Consider the following 19082-nt stretch of genomic DNA (forward strand, 5'->3'; position numbering starts at 1 on the left):
TTAAATACTGTGCTGTAGTGTTTAAATGATTAAATAAAGTGCTGTAGTGTTTGAATGATTAAATACTGTGCTGCAGTGTTTAAATGATTAAATACTGTGCTGTAGTGTTTAAATAAAGTGATGTAGTGTTTAAATGATTAAATACTGTGCTGCAGTGTTTGAATAAAGTGATGTAGTGTTTGAATGATTAAATACTGTGCTGCAGTGTTTGAATAAAGTGATGTAGTGTTTAAATGATTAAATAAAGTGATGTAGTGTTTAAATGATTAAATACTGTGCTGTAGTGTTTGAATGATTAAATACTGTGCTGCAGTGTTTGAATGATTAAATACTGTGCTGCAGTGTTTGAATGATTAAATACTGTGCTGCAGTGTTTGAATGAAGTGCAGTGCTGTAGTGTTTAAATGATTAAATAAAGTGATGTAGTGTTTGAATGATTAAATACTGTGCTGCAGTGTTTGAATAAAGTGATGTAGTGTTTAAATGATTAAATAAAGTGATGTAGTGTTTGAATGATTAAATACTGTGCTGCAGTGTTTGAATGATTAAATACTGTGCTGCAGTGTTTGAATGATTAAATACTGTGCTGCAGTGTTTGAATGAAGTGCAGTGCTGTAGTGTTTAAATGATTAAATAAAGTGATGTAGTGTTTGAATGATTAAATACTGTGCTGCAGTGTTTGAATAAAGTGATGTAGTGGTTAAATGATTAAATAAAGTGATGTAGTGTTTGAATGATGAAATAAAGTGATGTAGTGTTTAAATGATTAAATACTGTGCTGCAGTGTTTGAATGATTAAATACTGTGCTGCAGTGTTTGAATGAAGTGCAGTGATGTAGTGTTTAAATGATTAAATACTGTGCTGCAGTGTTTGAATGATTAAATACTGTGCTGTAGTGTTTGAATGAAGTGCAGTGCTGTAGTGTTTAAATGATTAAATAAAGTGATGTAGTGTTTGAATGATTAAATACTGTGCTGCAGTGTTTGAATGATTAAATACTGTGCTGTAGTGTTTGAATGAAGTGCAGTGCTGTAGTGTTTAAATGATTAAATAAAGTGATTTAGTGTTTGAATGATTAAATACTGTGCTGTAGTGTTTGAATGATTAAATACTGTTCTGTAGTGTTTGAATAAAGTGCTGTAGTGTTTAAATGATTAAATACTGTGCTGCAGTGTTTGAATGATTAAATACTGTGCTGCAGTGTTTGAATGATTAAATACTGTGCTGTAGTGTTTAAATGATTAAATAAAGTGATGTAGTGTTTAAATGATTAAATACTGTGCTGCAGTGTTTGAATAAAGTGATGTAGTGTTTGAATGATTAAATACTGTGCTGCAGTGTTTGAATGATTAAATAAAGTGATGTAGTGTTTAAATGATTAAATACTGTGCTGTAGTGTTTGAATGAAGTGCAGTGCTGTAGTGTTTAAATGATTAAATAAAGTGATGTAGTGTTTAAATGATTAAATACTGTGCTGCAGTGTTTGAATAAAGTGATGTAGTGTTTAAATGATTAAATAAAGTGCTGCAGTGTTTGAATGATTAAATAAAGTGATGTAGTGTTTAAATGATTAAATACTGTGCTGCAGTGTTTGAATGAAGTGCAGTGCTGTAGTGTTTAAATGATTAAATAAAGTGATGTAGTGTTTAAATGATTAAATACTGTGCTGCAGTGTTTGAATAAAGTGATGTAGTGTTTGAATGATTAAATACTGTGCTGCAGTGTTTGAATGATTAAATAAAGTGATGTAGTGTTTAAATGATTAAATACTGTGCTGCAGTGTTTGAATGAAGTGCAGTGCTGTAGTGTTTAAATGATTAAATAAAGTGATGTAGTGTTTAAATGATTAAATACTGTGCTGTAGTGTTTGAATAAAGTGATGTAGTGTTTAAATGATTAAATAAAGTGCTGCAGTGTTTGAATGATTAAATAAAGTGATGTAGTGTTTAAATGATTAAATAAAGTGATGTAGTGTTTAAATGATTAAATACTGTGCTGCAGTGTTTGAATAAAGTGATGTAGTGTTTGAATGATTAAATACTGTGCTGTAGTGTTTGAATGATTAAATAAAGTGCTGTAGTGTTTAAATGATTAAATAAAGTGATGTAGTGTTTGAATGATTAAATAAAGTGATGTAGTGTTTAAATGATTAAATACTGTGCTGTAGTGTTTAAATGATTAAATAAAGTGATGTAGTGTTTGAATGATTAAATAAAGTGATGTAGTGTTTGAATGATTAAATAAAGTGATGTAGTGTTTAAATGATTAAATAAAGTGCTGCAGTGTTTGAATGATTAAATAAAGTGCTGTAGTGTTTAAATGATTAAATAAAGTGCTGTAGTGTTTAAATGATTAAATAAAGTGCTGCAGTGTTTGAATGATTAAATACTGTGCTGCAGTGTTTGAATGAAGTGCAGTGCTGTAGTGTTTAAATGATTAAATAAAGTGATGTAGTGTTTGAATGATTAAATACTGTGCTGCAGTGTTTGAATGATTAAATAAAGTGCTGTAGTGTTTAAATGATTAAATAAAGTGATGTAGTGTTTGAATGATTAAATACTGTGCTGCAGTGTTTGAATGATTAAATACTGTGCTGCAGTGTTTAAATGATTAAATAAAGTGATGTAGTGTTTAAATGATTAAATAAAGTGCTGTAGTGTTTAAATGATTAAATAAAGTGATGTAGTGTTTGAATGATTAAATACTGTGCTGCAGTGTTTGAATGATTAAATACTGTGCTGCAGTGTTTAAATGAAGTGCAGTGCTGTAGTGTTTAAATGATTAAATAAAGTGATGTAGTGTTTGAATGATTAAATACTGTGCTGCAGTGTTTGAATGATTAAATACTGTGCTGCAGTGTTTGAATGAAGTGCAGTGCTGTAGTGTTTAAATGATTAAACACTGCAGTGTACAGTCTCAGTGGGATCTGCTCACCTGTGGAAGCTGTTTACTCTCTTCATCCTGCAGCAGTGCTGAATGATGCGGAAACAGGAAAAGCGCTAACTGTAATGCAAAGCCGCGGTGAAACCCTCCCAGACTCCCTCAATCTCTCCAAAAACACACCACGGACATTTTTAAACGTGTCCTCACTAACATAGCTAATCTAACTAAAGTGTAAAAAAAAAAAAAAAAAAAAAAAAACATAAATACATTCAGTTATGCCATGATCATTCATATAAAACTGGTGCCGAAAACAGGCACCGCACCATAATCGCAATGCCCCCTGTTCAGTGAATTACTGCAGGCTGTGTCCTCAATCAGGAAACTCTCCCTATCTAGGCGCACTCTATCTCCTAGAAAATAACGGTACTAAGTGCGCTTCACGTTCCAAATACGTTGCCGTTTGAAATCCTGCACATAGTCCATTGTTGCTGTGCTGAGTGACAGGAAGCCAGCCAATGACTGTTCAGTCTGAAGATCGAACGTCGCTGTAACCGACCAATCAGCGCCGACTCTCATCTCAACCGTCACTGCGCCTCTATTTTCCGTGATGCTGCGATGACGTAGGCAGCAGTAGGCGGGAAAGGAAAGAAAATGGCTGCAGTTGCTGGACCTGTTTTGTCAGTTTACAAGCTAAAGCACTGTTTACTGTAATGACACTGAAATGAAGCACACGATGTCTTTCTGTGCCCTTAGAGGTCACATGACTCCTGTAGGAACTCACTGAATCCTTTTAAAAAGGAATTAAACTCTCACTTGTGTATTATATCTAGAAACAAAACATCAACAAAGAAGTATTGTCTTCCAGAAAATATTTTATGAGTTTGGACTGAGATAAAGCAGTAAACTTTGCTTCAGTCTGTGGGAACCGTGCACATTTTCAGCAGATGTGTAGTGTTAAAGCAGACTCAGAGGAAAACTCCACCCAGAAACGCATTAAAATCCGTTTCCATAGAAATATTTATGATGTGTTTAGTGATTGTGGTGCTGTATTTTCCTAACTCCTGTGAGAAGTTAGCACTTGTGTGCTGCACTGTTATTGCTAGTGAAGTTACAATGGCATTTAATGTGAGAAAAAAAAATTCAACAAACTCAAACATAGGTGATAATGATCGGATTTTGCTATTAGCTCCTAAAAACAAAAGAGCTAGAGCATCCCTACTCACTCACCAGTTTCTAACGACGTTAACGACGTCTTTTGTTAGTGACAAGCTAGCCAGCTAACTGTGATGAGCGAGGTATATTTTCCTCCTCAAACAGTGAACTGTATAGTCAGTTTTTTAGATTTAACCTGCGAACATGTCTGTAGATTGATCTGTCTGAACCACTCCATCGCTCTCTTTAGGTAGAGGGCTAAATCCTACTGCACCACTATCAGCAGGTACTCACACGGCATTGTGGGTAATGTAGGAAACCATTTCTTTAGCAGCGTTGAAGATCACATAGTGATTATAAATATTGATATTTACGTTGTTCAGGGTGGACTTTTCCTTTAACATGGTTACTCCAGATGGAACGCTACAGCATGACCTGGGCCTTATTTATTTAGTTTTATGTTTCACTTACTTTGCAGAAAGACTGGTTATAAATTAACACTCCTGAGAAGTTGTGAAATAGTGACCCATCTAGATCAGGTGAGCAACAGATGTCTCAGGTGTGACCAAATGTAAAGAGGGTAAAGAGGATACTGAAGATGCATGAATAGATCAGGACAGATCTAATACACTACATCAGATGGGTAATTGGAGACATGGGTACATAGAGATTTGTATTTCTCAAAAAATAGTTTATGCCCAAGTATTTACTCTTGCATCAGTGTTTAATCTCACCTGGATCCTGTAGATTTGTACCCATGAGCTACTGCTGTAATCATAAAGACTTTCCGGTTGCTTATCCCAGGACTCTTACTCACAATCTGCTCATATTGAACATCCTGTAAACACACTTAATACTGTGTGTATTTACTCTTCTACACCTGTATAATCATTTATAATCCCAGAGAGGACAGGTTACCTTTTGAGTCAACAGTTCTTAGTTTTGTTGCTCATTAGGGATCTAACACATCCACATCTGGATTTCTGTAAAGCTGATTTGTGACAATGTGTATTTGAATTGGAGTCTCACTCACTTGTACGGACAATATATCGTGACCTTTCTGTTGAAAGACCTGCCTGGAGTTCAATAAGATCAAAACGTTTATAAATGTGGGTGTATTCACTGTGCTCACTATTGTGTATTGTAATGTGATATACCACATTAAACAACTTCAGAGTGGGGAAAAAATACCATTAAATACCATTACAAACCATTACGCAACCACTAGAAATCATATCTTCCCTTTGTAAAGCAGGTAAAAGTTAAATAAATATATACAGTACGTATATACGTGTGTAAAGTCTGTATGTACATATCTAAACGTATCTATATGCACTACATTTAATCTATAAATTTACTATAATGTGTACTAATGTTTACATTAGCTATAATGTAAATGTGGCTGAAGTGGAAAATCTCTCTGTGGGTTTCCGTTCACCTGCTCTCTCATCCATCACACCTGGAATCTCTGTACTTCAGACTGGCAGCAGCTATGAGGAAAAGCACTCAAAAGATGTGGTCCCATTAGTGCCAAAAATACAGAGGAGTGCAAAAGTTTTCACACCCTTGGTTTTTGTTTTGTGAAAGATGAACAATGTAAATAATGTAAAAGCTAAATCTTATGGTTCATAACAAATGTAACCACAAATGTAGGTGTCTGAGGACAAAACATTAACTTTGTCTTATTTAAGGCACACAAAGTTCAAACAGGCTTGAGTAAGCGGGAATCAGGAAAACAGCTCTCCCACTCTCTAAACCAGAAAACATTCAAATTTAGGAAAGTGTCTCATGGTTTCCATCCTATACTGGCAGAAAAGCCTTATATAAGTGTGTATGTGTGTTTTGCCATTTGTTTAGCAGCACAAAGAGGAGAAGGTCCTTTGATTTTACTGAATCACTCTTTCTCCTGCTCTGTAGTTAAAGTGGCTTAAAGCATCTGGTTAATGAGTCAGAAGAAACTGTACACTGAGTTGTGTCACCTGTTAGGAAACTTCCTGCTCATAGCTTATATGCAAAACAATAACAGGTGTGACCATAATGTCTGTCTTTCAGCATGGTGTATTAGGGAAGTATTATGAAATATTAAAGGAATACCATACTGATGGTATCACAAAAAAATTCTTCTCATTAGTTGAAATATGCTACAAGAATTTCAATTTCATTTTCTTTTTCACACAGTAACTCAACTCTCACACTTTATGTGGAGTGTAATGCTTTCCTCTTTACATGTGTGGCTGACTGCTGTCCTTGATGATCTTTACCTGCCGATGATGAAACCAGCTGAGCTCACCACTCTGAAGGTTCCTGCGGTTACAAGAGGAACATCTACCCTACCAGGATGTGATGCAGCCACTGACAATGCTCTCAATGGTGCAACGATAAAAGTTAATGAGAATGTCCAGAGCCATTCCAAACTATCTCAGCTTCCACAGGAAGTACAGAGGCTCTTCACCACTGTGTCAGTGTGAATGGAACATTTGAGGTCATTGGAAATGTGGATGCCAAGGAATTTAAAGCTGCAAACACTTTCCACCTCTGTTCCATTGATGTGAATCGGGGCACGCTCACTCTCACATCTCTTCCTGTAGTCCACAATCATCTCCTTTGTTTTGCTGACCTTCAGGGAGATGTCGTTGTCTGAGCACCAGGCAGCCAGGGCTCTGTCCTCCTCTCTGTAGGCCGTTTCATCGGCATCCGAGATCAGGCCTACAGTGTTGGTGGCAAATTTAAGGATGATATTTGAGCTGTGCTGTGCTACACAGTTATGTGTAAACAGAGGGTGAGAGAGGAGGACGTGAGGCTGCCAATTTGGACCACCTGTGGCCTCCCTGTCAGAAAGTCCAGCATCCAGTTGCACAAGTTGCACAGGGGCAAACTCAGGTCCTGTAGCTTGGTGACAATCTTAGCGAGAAATTATAGTATTGAATGTTGAACTGTAGTCAGGTGGCTAAAGGCTGTGTGCAGTGCCAGAGTGACAAAGCACTTCATAATAATGGAGATTAGTGCCTCAGGGTGATAGCCATTGAAGCAGGAGATGGTGTGTTTCTTGGGAACTGGGATAATGGTGGTCCTCTTAAAGCAAGTGGAGATCACAGCCAGACCAAGTGACATGTTGAATGTCTGTGTATACTTCTGATAGTTGGTCAGCACATGATTTTAGGACACTGCTGTGAATGCCGTCAGGTCCTGGTGCTTTCCTGGAGTTGACCTACATGATGGATCATCTCAGACCACATGTGCCAGATGTCAGAGTTTTGGTAGTGAGATTCCACACTGTCTTATAGCTCCTCTTGGCCTTCTGAAGGTCATATCTGGACTACTTATGGCCATTGGATCACCAGAGTTGTAGGCAGCAGTGCGTTCTCTCAGTTTGGTTCAAACAGAGGGTTTTGGGATGATCTCTCTGTGCACTTAGTGATGTACTTGAGAACAGAATCTGCATAGTTTGATACCTCCCTCTGCAACCTCTTGTAAAATAAACACTAGATATTTTTATCTGCAAAATATCTGTCATCTATGTTAAAAAACTTTTTAAAAAATCAGAATATATAAGAGACACTAATTTCTTGGGTAGTAACATGTAACTTCATAGTGAGCACTTTGTTGCTTATCTAGGGCTTTAATGTGGGATAAATGTGCCAGCAACCTGGTGGAGTGTTTGTATGATCTCATGTCATGAGTGGAAATCAGGTCAGATCAGACAAACGCAAAGAGAATGAGGAAGAAGAAGAGGATCAGCCGGCTTAGCACGATGCAACCACGACCTCTGACCTTTCCATCTGGTATCCAACTGATATTACGTCTGTGAATAGGAAGTAAGTTGACGGTAATTATGTATATTATATAATATACGTGTGATGTTTTAGCAAAGAAATTACAAATCTAAAATATATCTGTATAATCCGTATATAATATTCTGTCAAATCATGTGTCAGTAAATACAACATCATATGTAGATATAATAGCTTTGCTCTGGAGATGAAAGTATGAAAGTATATGAAGCAAAAACAAGGTTGGATTTTTCCATGTCTCAGAAACGGGATTAGTTTCAGTACAGACAGTGTATTGTATATATATATGAGTGAATGAACTGAATGAACTCCCGCTGTGTGTGGTTTGAAAAGCAGCAAGGCCAGTGAACAATACACTAATTACAGTTACAGCTATTATTAAACACAATAGAGACACAAGAGCACTGAAACCATGCTGTACAACAAAGCAGGTTATTCTCGATTCCCACAAGAATAAATATTACACATCAGTCTCGTCTTCAGTTAGAACCAGTGCACTTGTATCCATCGGTTAATCTGCATACACACACACACACACACACACACACACACACCAATGATATACTGATCCCATTTTCGATTTTCAATACAAAGAATCATGACCAGCTCTAAAAGCATTCTCTCCTCATCCAACCCTCCTCATTCACTGATATAAATCTGTCGATGTGCGACTTTTATTTCCTTTTATCCCACAGCACTGTTCAGTTCTGGATTCTGAAGGTTTTGATTAATTTTCTATAACAACAGCTCTGACAATAGTGCAGCTACAAATCACACATTTCTATACTAACAGCTCGTTCACAGGACAGCGGTAAAGCTGTAACTACTTTTTCTGACATCTTCAGGACAGAGGAGTTTACACTTTGTGGTTTCTTGGTGATGATAATGTTTTTTTTTTTGTCTTATTAACTTCAAGAGAAAAAAGAGAGGGTGGTGTTTATAGCTGCTGTAATGTAAGTGAGAACAGGAAGTAACTTGTTTCATGAACATACATTAAATGTAACTATAAATGGATAAAAAAGTATGATGTGTTTTTAATAAATTAGAGAGGAATAAAATGCTTCAGGATGTGCAGTTATAGAAAAATAATCAACTTCAGGGTGATAACAGTAACTCCGCTTCATCACACCACCCTGTTACTCAGTATTTTACTTGATACACAGTCGTCTGTAGTTTCTTATACATTCATAAATTGGAAAAGGGGAAGATAGATAGTAAGTAGGGAAACAGGTTAATGGAAAAGGTTGTTCAGGCATGTCTGCTTGCTTAATTCAGCTATTTCCATGTTCCATAATCTACCAGAAATAGCTACCGGGTCATAAATAATCCATTCTCGTAATAGTGATAGTAATATTTTGCTTGTTCGGATGAACAGAACCTGATCAGGAGACATGATCACCTTTTCTTGATTAAACCAAGATCTGATGCAGAGCAGGAAGGAGTAAGTATTCCAGACTGCAGAGCTTGTTATGAGTGTGTGTGTTCATGACTGAGGAATGTGCTAACATGTTAGTGGCTGATGGATAACACACACACACACACACACACACACACACACACACACCCCGAGGGAACAACTGTCCCTCCTGCCCTGTGATTAACTTTAAAGTGACAGTTAATAATTCAGGAGAGACTGTTTGCTGTGTGAGCGGCTAGGAAACTCACTGCTTATAGCTAATATGAAAAACAACTATGGGTGTCACCATAATATCAGTATAAGGGTGTGTTATGATTATCTGAAATAGTTACACCATTAATGTTATGCTGTATGTGAAATTTTGTGATTATATTGCCATCAGATTGCAAACAGATGACCATCTATTATTCGCATTTCAGTTCACAGAATTAGGAAAAGCTCTGAAGTTCAGTAGCACCATTTTCAACTAGAGCTCCTGTAAGTCTAATTCCTGTAACTCCTGTAAGTCTAACTAATACGATTTAATGTCTTGTAAAGGCTTTTGGAAAGCTTGACTGTCTTGGTTTCATTTTGGGTGTTAAATGGGTTCGTGTTTAGTAGGTACTGTATGTGGGAATACACACACACACACACACACAGTTGATGCATTCAGGTGTAAATCAATCACATGATACACGTACTGTTCAAGTGGTCTGAGTGGGAATACTTCCTCGGCCTGTCAATCACTGCCATACTAGACAATCATGGGAGTAAACATTAGCACAAAATCTTCCTAATTTTTAATAGAAATTTCTATTTTATCATGTGTTTTTAAGTGGAATGTTCTGGAGCCATGCACTTGGCTCTGCCCATTTAATATTTTACAATAGTAAGATGTCAAATAAAAAGGTCACAGGTGAAGAATTACACATCTAGTTATGAATTTGAGATTTTTAAAACTGCTATTTTATCACTGTTTCATGTTTCCTTTTAACAGGAAATTAAGAAAAGACAAAATAATCTGATTATTGCACTCACATCATAACGTGTATGAAATAACACCGGCTCGACAACAAAAACAAACAAACAAAAAAACAAAGTTCTTCTAGTAAAGTCTGTCCACCCAGCAGCCATCTTGGCCACACCCCTCCTAAAACCAGTCTCCTATCTTCCTGAATGGAGAGAGACTCATTTACCAGAAACATATAGACGAGACGACACAAATTTGAATGGACTGTTAAAATCGGTGAAAAATGCTGTGGGTAGTGTGTGTGTGTGTGGTTGTTTGCTCAAATAACTTTTATAAGCACATGGCTTTCACTCGTTCATCGCGAAGTCTTGCCAATGCATCCTGTTGTGTACGTTCTGAGCTATGTCAGTCCTGATTGCCATACCTGCATCACTAGTCCTTGTTTTATTATCCCTCGGTTTGAGTTTTGCGTACCTTTTGATGACGATTTTGGATGGTGTCTATAAAACTGTACAAGTCTGGCTCAATAAATCCAGCTTCTGCACATTTGTGTTTCTCCATAAGGGAGTAAAGCTCTTTTTACTGGAGGGATGAGACTTACAGTATGAAATCTACCTGTCATGTTGAATGTTACTTGCTGCCTCGTTGATATTTTACGCAGCGAGCTGTCTCGACTCATACCGTCTCCGACAAAAATTTATCAATGAGCTTACAATTGGTATGTTACTAAGTAAATGTACTTTTTAGTGATAAAATTTCTTTTGAATATAATAATAATAATAATAATAATAATAATAGTCTAATGGTTTCACTTTCATTACAGCTCGATTAACAAACGCAGAACAACTTCCAAGTATAATGAGATCAGAAATGAAGAAAATGTTGATATTCCACATTGTCCATATACAAGTCTGAACATCACCTTGCTAGCTAGAAGAATTATTTCCCAATGTCCTTATTGTAAGTAATGATCCCGTGGAAGTTGGTTAGTAGTGTATGGTAAGTATAAATGGCACTGTACAAACACATGAGGGAAATACTGATGTTCCTGATAATTTTTAATTGGAATTTTACAGTCACTATGTCTTTTCATCGTCTGTATAACGAACTTAGCGTCTTTCTGTTAGTGAGAAATAGAGCGTCAGTATTTACCAGTTGGGAGGCAACAGTGATCTCACAACTTTAATCACTTGAACGACAAGTATTTTCCATTTCGAAACCATTAATTACAATTGAACACCCCAAAAATAAAATATCAAGAGTTTTTTTTTTTTCTCAGAGTTTAAGTGTTTTAATAAAATGGCTGACATTCTGGTTAGAAAGCAAACTCCACATGAAATCATAGCCCCTGATCGTTTATTCAGCGTAATAACTATATTACCGATGGCAACAGCCACGACAAACAGTGGCACAACTCTTCCAGTTGACGTACATATTTGTTCTTCTACATCAGCATTGTTCAATTCATCAAGCCATGGTGTACTTCCTTCCCTTTTGGTTTCACCACTGAAATGTGGCATGGCAGGTTAACAACAATTTGAACTGGTTTGAACTCCACGCAATTATTTTGATATATGATGATAGCGAAACTGATTCACACTGACACCTGTAAAAGCTAGTTCTGCATTGCATTACTGTTTTTTTTTAACATGTTCATTGACTCATGGCTCGGAAGTGCTACATCGTAGCTATGATCTGATAAATAGTTCCTCAGTGCTAAACTCTCAATACTCTCAAAACTGCCAATATGGTGGAACCTAGTGAACATTTGGTTAGCTGTAGATGTTAAAATATTTACAGTATAAGTTTAGTCATACAAAATAATTTTCCTACCAATTTATCTGATGGAAATGTTGATATTCCTGACCATTCTGTCTCATTTCCATTGTCACTGTCTTTACATTTCAAGTTCAAGTTCAAGTTCAAGTGGCTTTATTGTCATTTCAACCACATACAGTACAGCCGGTAGAGTACACAGTGAACCGAAACAACGTTCCTCCAGTACCACTGGTGCTACATTAAAAACAACACAGAACTACATGAGACTACGCAGAACTAAATAAGTGCACTGTGCAAACGTGTGCAACAGACAGTACAAAAATTACTTAACAAGACAATAGGCACAATAAAAGACAGTGTCGAAGGTATACAAAGTCTGTATTGAAGGTATACAGTAAGTGCTAGCTGTCTAAATGATCATTTTGTTCATACAGAGTCTTTTCCAGGAAATTTACCCACACATCTAAGGAAAATGTTGATATTTCTGAAGACTTTGTCTCCTTTCCACTGTCACTTTGTCTTCACGTTGTCTGTATCAACAACTTAACAGCTAGTGCTAGCTATCGATCATAATTCAGAGTCTTTTCTTAGCAATTTACCAACACATCTGAGGTAAATATTGATCTTCTTGACAATGTTATCTTAATTCCACTATCACTATGTCTTAAATAGACTTATATAAGACTTAACAGCTACATGCTATCTAGCTACATCATCATTTTATTCAAAGTATTTTCCTAGTAATTCCCCAACACATCGGAGTTAAATGTTGATATTCTTATCTTTTATCTCATTTCCACTATCACTGTGGGTTTATGTATATATATATATATATATATATATATATATATATATATATATATATATATATATAATGTATCATGGACTTAACAGCCAGCGCTAGCTAGTTAAATCATAATTTCATCCATAATAATTTCGTGATATTCCCAATGGTTCTGTCTCATTTCCAGTCACTGTGTCTTTACATCACCTAACTGCTATATTCGAGCGAGGTAACTGTTAGCCTCAGTGATCAGTAGCTAGCTTATGCTGTCTGTCCACAGAACAATACTAGAATCAGAGTGTGTCTTCAGAGCTAGCAGTGTGTCTGGTGTTGTGTAGCATGTTTCAATATTTTTATGTTCTAAACCAAATGCTGAGTGTAAACAATTTAAGCTAACTGATATCAATGCCTAAGATTTCGTTTGACTCTCTCTCTCTCTCTCTCTCTGTGTGTGTGTGTGTGTGTGTGTGTGTGTGTGTGTGCGGGTGAGCCAGACTCCACTTCCACGTCATGTAGCTCTTATCTAAATATTGCTAAATATTGACCAAGCTCTTACTGTCACTCAACCTTTGATACATGTTTGATTAACACTAAAACACCAGCTGATGTTGATAATGCTTATGTTATGTTATGAGATTGAGATATGATACGAGACGAATGTTTGTGTTTCTCGGAACGCACTGAGACACGACCAGTAGCCGTTAGCAAGCAAGCGAGAACAATGTCTAAGCTATAAATTCCTAGGCTAAGATATTAGGAAATTGCTTATATTGTGTGCTCTATCTGGACTTTCTCAATCATTCTGTAAATAAAGTAAAGGTTACACTGTTGTAAGAAGGTCTAGATAAGTTGTTCATGAAATGTAAAATGTGTTTATTTCATCTGGAATTTCTCGCAGCTGCAGATTTCCAGACTGTCATGATGACAATCGGTCAAGTTTAAGGAAAGGTCAGATCAAATGGGAAATAAATTCACTTTACAAAAAAAAAAAAAGCCAAATTGCTCGAACTGGAAGAAGAACAACACTTTGCAGCCATTGTACAACATGGTGGACTTGGTAATCAGCGTGATAAATCAGTTCACGCTCACACTCTCTCTGCCATTTTCTCTTTCTGTCTGTCCCTTTGTCTGTAATCTAATTCTCCAAATGAAGGGGATTAACGTATGTGTGTATGTGTCATGGCTGATTAAACTCAGTATTGTCTCGTAAGATGCTAAAGGATCAAGCGTCACTCTCTTTGACAGTTTCCTGGAAACATCACTGCTACTAATGATAAGCTATCTAAGGATGAGGATTATCAAAGATGCCTTATCACTTTATAATGTTCAACACTTATGGGTCACAGAGTACCAAGGCAGTCTCTTGCCAGTATTACATGCTAAAGCTAAACTGCTACAGCAAAAACCAGCTGAGAGGAAATGAGCACAAATGTATGACAAAGAGTCTGATATCTTCGATGGACACTGATGATGTCCTCATTCATTCATGGAACAAAAGCATACACAATGGCTCTCTTACTCCAAATATAGTCACTAACCCAGGACATATTTGGTGTATAGAGTTTTCTTCTTTACTTTTGTACTGGAGTTTCAAACCTAGATGATCAAAAGTACATCACAGAGTTCAGAAGAGTAGTAGCACAAATTCTTGAGCTGAATCACTCCAAAACAGCATCAGACTCAGGTAGCGGGCGTGGCCCAAAGCATGACGATGGAGTTGTATGTATGATGATATGGTTTTGATTTTTTTTTTTTTAATGACTCTGGTATTTAATGAAACTGTATATGTACAAACAATGTTGCTGAGCCACATTATGTCACTGAGGTGAGTGTGTGATTATTTACACAGCACTAATGTGAAACTGGTGGCTATAAGCTTCCAAGTTCAAGTCAGCTTTCAATGCAGCTTTACAGAAATCCGGATATGGATTTAGATTTAGATCCTTAATCTTGCAACTTTAGTGAAATTAAAAGTAGCAAACATCAGATGAAAAACAAAGCTTAGCTAATTGATTACAGCTGAGCTAAAAGTAATGTGTGGGGAAACAGTGGGAGCACAATTACATGATATTTGGTAAATAGGCTATATAATGTGTGTGTGTGTGTGTGTGTGTATGTGTCTTTTATTTGTGAACACAACTTGCTAACAGTGCAAAATCATGGGGGTTAAAAAAGAAAAAAGGAAACAAACACACACTGACCTTTTCATTGAGGCCATCCGTAGATCCAGTCCCAGCATTCTTACAAAACAAATCCTCCTTTTTTAAAAAGAAGTTGTATGTGTTTGTGTGTTCAGTGTCTGTTATCAGTCCTCTCGACATGATCTCATGGTTATGCATGCGTAAAAATCAGCTTGGGAGTAAAATTATGAGTGAGAAGGCGGGGTAGCACTCCAGAGCCACTGTTGAAATCCTACAATGCACCACAATGGGTAGTGTCCACATATTGTTCTGTAGCAGGTACAGATCACCCAGAATGCACTGGGTGTTTTGAAGATGACACATGGCCAATAAAGTCCAGAGTTCACAGCCACATTAGGGGCCTGGAAGCAAAGGTCCTTTATCCTGGACTGCTGTTGCTGCTGCTGGACAATTTATCAGACAAGTTGGGTTATTACACAAAAAAAAAAAAAAATCAATGAGAGGGTTATGAAAGTGTATCAAACGTTAAAATTGAGCAAACTGCATACGGTTGCACCAATAGGAGTTTCTTCACCAGGTCTTGATGTAACCCGGCTGCTTTTCCAGGGTCAACACACTCTTGTTCTTTCCTCTGGATGGTTGAAGTGTGTTGTCTATTCATACAATCTAATGAAAAGTCAGGAACAGGGTTAGCATCTGTGCAAAAGCCAGAGAAATTGTGCTGCACTCGATTTAACTCAGTGTTCAGCTTGCATAAACCAGCAACAAGCCAGCCAGCTAATCTTAGTGATATGCGTGATAACGTTAACGTTCGTGGTGTTAAAGGGAACTGTATGGTCAATGTTACAGATTTAAACAATAATGCATCTGTATGTTGACTGATCTAACACGAACTGAACTAAAAACTACTATAATCTCATGTAAAAGTAGACAAGTGGTGTTTCATTTACTGTTGATGGTGTGACTAGCCATATCGATATCATGCTACATGCTGAAAACACAGACTTTTTTGCTTAGTCGGAAGGCAGAAGTGTTATATTACGAGCTCTAAACAAAAGCAGCATCAGTCTCACTTGTCTGAATTTATGGCTCTCCACCGATAACCTAACCATTTTTGGGCAAATTATAGGATCCTACTGGAACTGGATGCTTACCATCAGTCACCAGGCAAATACCAAGTTTATCATCTGCACAAGATTGCCACCAACGGGACCTAACCGTAAGGAGGATGGATTGTTCCCTCGTTCGTTGCTGCCTGGTTACACACACTGAACCTATCATCACTGTGACCACTCCTCTCGCAAAGCAGTGTAAAGTTAAGTGAGTTTCTCCAGCTCATGTTTTGGCAAGTTCTTATTTTTTTAAATGTACGATGGAAAAAAATGTCCTAAAGCAACCAGGACGTCATGCAAAATTTCCATTTGATGTCAAAACAAACACAGGTCATCAGTAACTGGGCCATTATAGTTGCAAAAACATAGCAGATAATATATAGTATATACCGCCAATTGTTTAGAGTCAAGAGACTCACAATAAAAGCTCTAAAACACCAAGTTTGATTTCATGGGGTCCGGTACACTGCACTCGGGTCGCAGTTTGCAAGTAATGTTGTTGCCTCAAGTTTTAAAATATTCCAAATGCCTCCATTTTCCATCCTCTAGCTCCTGAAAAAAAACCACCTCTACACCACTGTGGTCTTCGTCTCCCTTTGCTCTGTGACTGTTGTGGTGGTGTCCCAGCAGGCAGGCGAGCTCTGCATGACGACGAGGCGGATGGGTGTGTGGTTGGTGCCGGGTACCGGATCAGGAGCGTACTCCTTGCTCGGGTCTCTGCCTTGGCAGTCGTACATCATGCAGGAGATGAGGAAGACGAGGAGCAGGATGACGTAGCTGGTGACGAGGATGATGAGGTTCAGTGTTACAGGGTCGATCTCCACCTCGTCCAGCATTATGGTGGCTGGGATGCGAAACTACACACACACACAAACACACACACTTGTAGAGTGGGATGCTAATACTCGCACTTTTCTTCACACTTTACTTCCTAGCATCTACCTGCACATCCTGCTATTTTTGTCTTGAAAGTACAGGATTAAAAGTTAGAGCTCAATGGCAAGTCTGTCTTCCTCTGTCTCTCTGTTTCTCTCTCATGCGCTGTTATCTGTTTTCTGTCTCTCTTTCACTCTTATCATTCATTCTTAGGATCTAAATGTCTCTAGATCACACATCCCTCTGTCTTACAGTCCTTCTTCTCTTGCTCTGTCCTTTAGTCTCTCTGTCTATCCCTCTTCCTCTAATGCAGTTTTTTCTCAGAATCTAACTGTCCCTCTCTTGCACATTGTGCCCCTTCTCTCTCTCTCTCTCTCTCTCTCTCTCTGGTGAAAATCCTTTAATCCTCTGACCCTGACTTTATTCAGCCAATCATCAAGCAGTCCCTAAGCTACTTCTTTCTTTTTTGCCTGAACACACACACACACACACACACACACACACACACACTTACCACACAGTGATAAGTCAACTGACATCTAAATCACAAAATCATTTCTGGTGTAGAAACCAGAACACACACACACTTGTGCAGCTTTGTGTGTTTGGATGAAGAATGAGAAGACAATCAGGTTATCAGCAGATTAGCTAATTACTCTGCTCACTAGAAGATGTACTTCTTCTAAGATTCTCTGCTAGTGTTGGTCTGGTAGTGTTAAGACACTTTTATTTACACAACACTAACATAACACTGGACTGTCATGGTGAATCCTTCCACTGTAGGAACCTTTTCAGGACCCTTTTCAGGACCCTGCACCTGAGTCTGTACTTTTCTGTGGACCAGGAACTAACAGGGGCAGAGCTTTCCACAAGCTTCACACAATCACTGACCGTCTTAAAAACTGTGTCTAGCAAACAAGTGATTATTAAACTGTGTTAGGCCGGGATTACACTCGCTTTTACCAACATAATTAGAGTTAATCAGCGTGATGTGATGTGACATGACGACATCAGCGACTATTCTATTCTAAACAACATTTCGTAAAAAACCTTAACCAATTTCCTTCTAACGTCTAATGTAGAATACAAAACAAATCTCATAGTATACAATTTGAGACACGGCTCATGACAGCAACTACAGTGACGGTGGAAAGATAAACTAACAGCTCATGTGTGTGTTTAACACCTCCATGCTGCTGTCACAGAGATAAATAAGTGTCCCAGAATAGTTGGGATGAAATCGCTAAATATACACATGCTGACAGGCTCGAAAATGAACAGAGCTTTTAATCCTTTCAGATGCACAAAAGGTGCATAGGTGAGTATGTGAACCATGTCGCTCATGTCGCTGCTGCATCCAAACACGCCTGTGCAGCCACATGACCGGTATAACCCCCGGCCTTAAAATGACTTCAGCATCTGCACCAGTTTTGTTATTGTCCATAAATTCACAGCCGTAGAAGAACTGGCCATGACGTCCTTCATTTCCTCCATCTTCTTCTTCATCATCATTACACTCTGAACATGTTTTCATGATTTCATCCAATTACTTAAAGGTTTCTCTTTGATTCTCACGTGAGTTTCATTCAGGTATTAACTTTGCTGTAGGAGAAACAGAATGAGACAAAAAAGAGACTTTCTGATATGAAGCAGTGGAAAAAGTCTGGAGGATTTAAACACATCATATCCTGATCATAAAGCAAAAATCTGTCCACTGAACCACCTGGGAACTTTAACTGATGTGTTAAAAAAACCCAAAACAAATGATGGTCCTGTGTGAACAGCTGATACAGTCCACTAATATTAACATAATTCTTTATTAAAACGCACATCTGAGGTGTAGATTCTACTGAAATAAACCGTAATGGATGCTCAGTGGTTGAATTCTGTAGCCAACAGAGAAAGAAAGAGAACCAAAGGGGGAATGTTGGTATTAAACCAATACCAATCATCATAAATACAATGTACATAGCGCCATCAAGTGGTGTTTATACAGTAATGAATATTCAGTATAGATTAGATGAGACATTACGACTCAGTTCTTTGGGAATTTGATTCTTTAAAGGTGCTTTTTAATTCACTCAAACTTCTGAAATTAGGTTTTAATCATCTAAATGATAGAGATTGTGTGTTAGTGTGAAGAATTTTAAACGTGTGGATGAATTTAAGTGTAGACTCCAGGACTGTACTCTGATAA

General features: G+C 37.5%; 1 protein-coding gene across 1 annotated transcript in view; it reads right to left on the reverse strand.

The window, feature by feature from the left end:
• mmd (monocyte to macrophage differentiation-associated) overlaps window positions 1–15229 on the reverse strand; it is a 27871-nt gene extending 12642 nt beyond the window's left edge. Inside the window, exons 1-2 of the mRNA XM_034301671.2 lie at window positions 14958–15229; window positions 2936–2973 (exon numbers count right to left, since the gene is read on the reverse strand). Coding sequence (XP_034157562.2) covers window positions 2936–2973; window positions 14958–15095 — 176 coding nt within the window. The 5' untranslated portion in view covers window positions 15096–15229. The remainder of the gene's footprint in view (window positions 1–2935; window positions 2974–14957) is intronic.
• Between the last annotated feature and the right edge of the window lie 3853 nt (window positions 15230–19082).

Source organism: Pangasianodon hypophthalmus, chromosome 29 (genome assembly GCF_027358585.1).
Source record: "Pangasianodon hypophthalmus isolate fPanHyp1 chromosome 29, fPanHyp1.pri, whole genome shotgun sequence".
NCBI classification, from domain to species: domain Eukaryota; kingdom Metazoa; phylum Chordata; class Actinopteri; order Siluriformes; family Pangasiidae; genus Pangasianodon; species Pangasianodon hypophthalmus.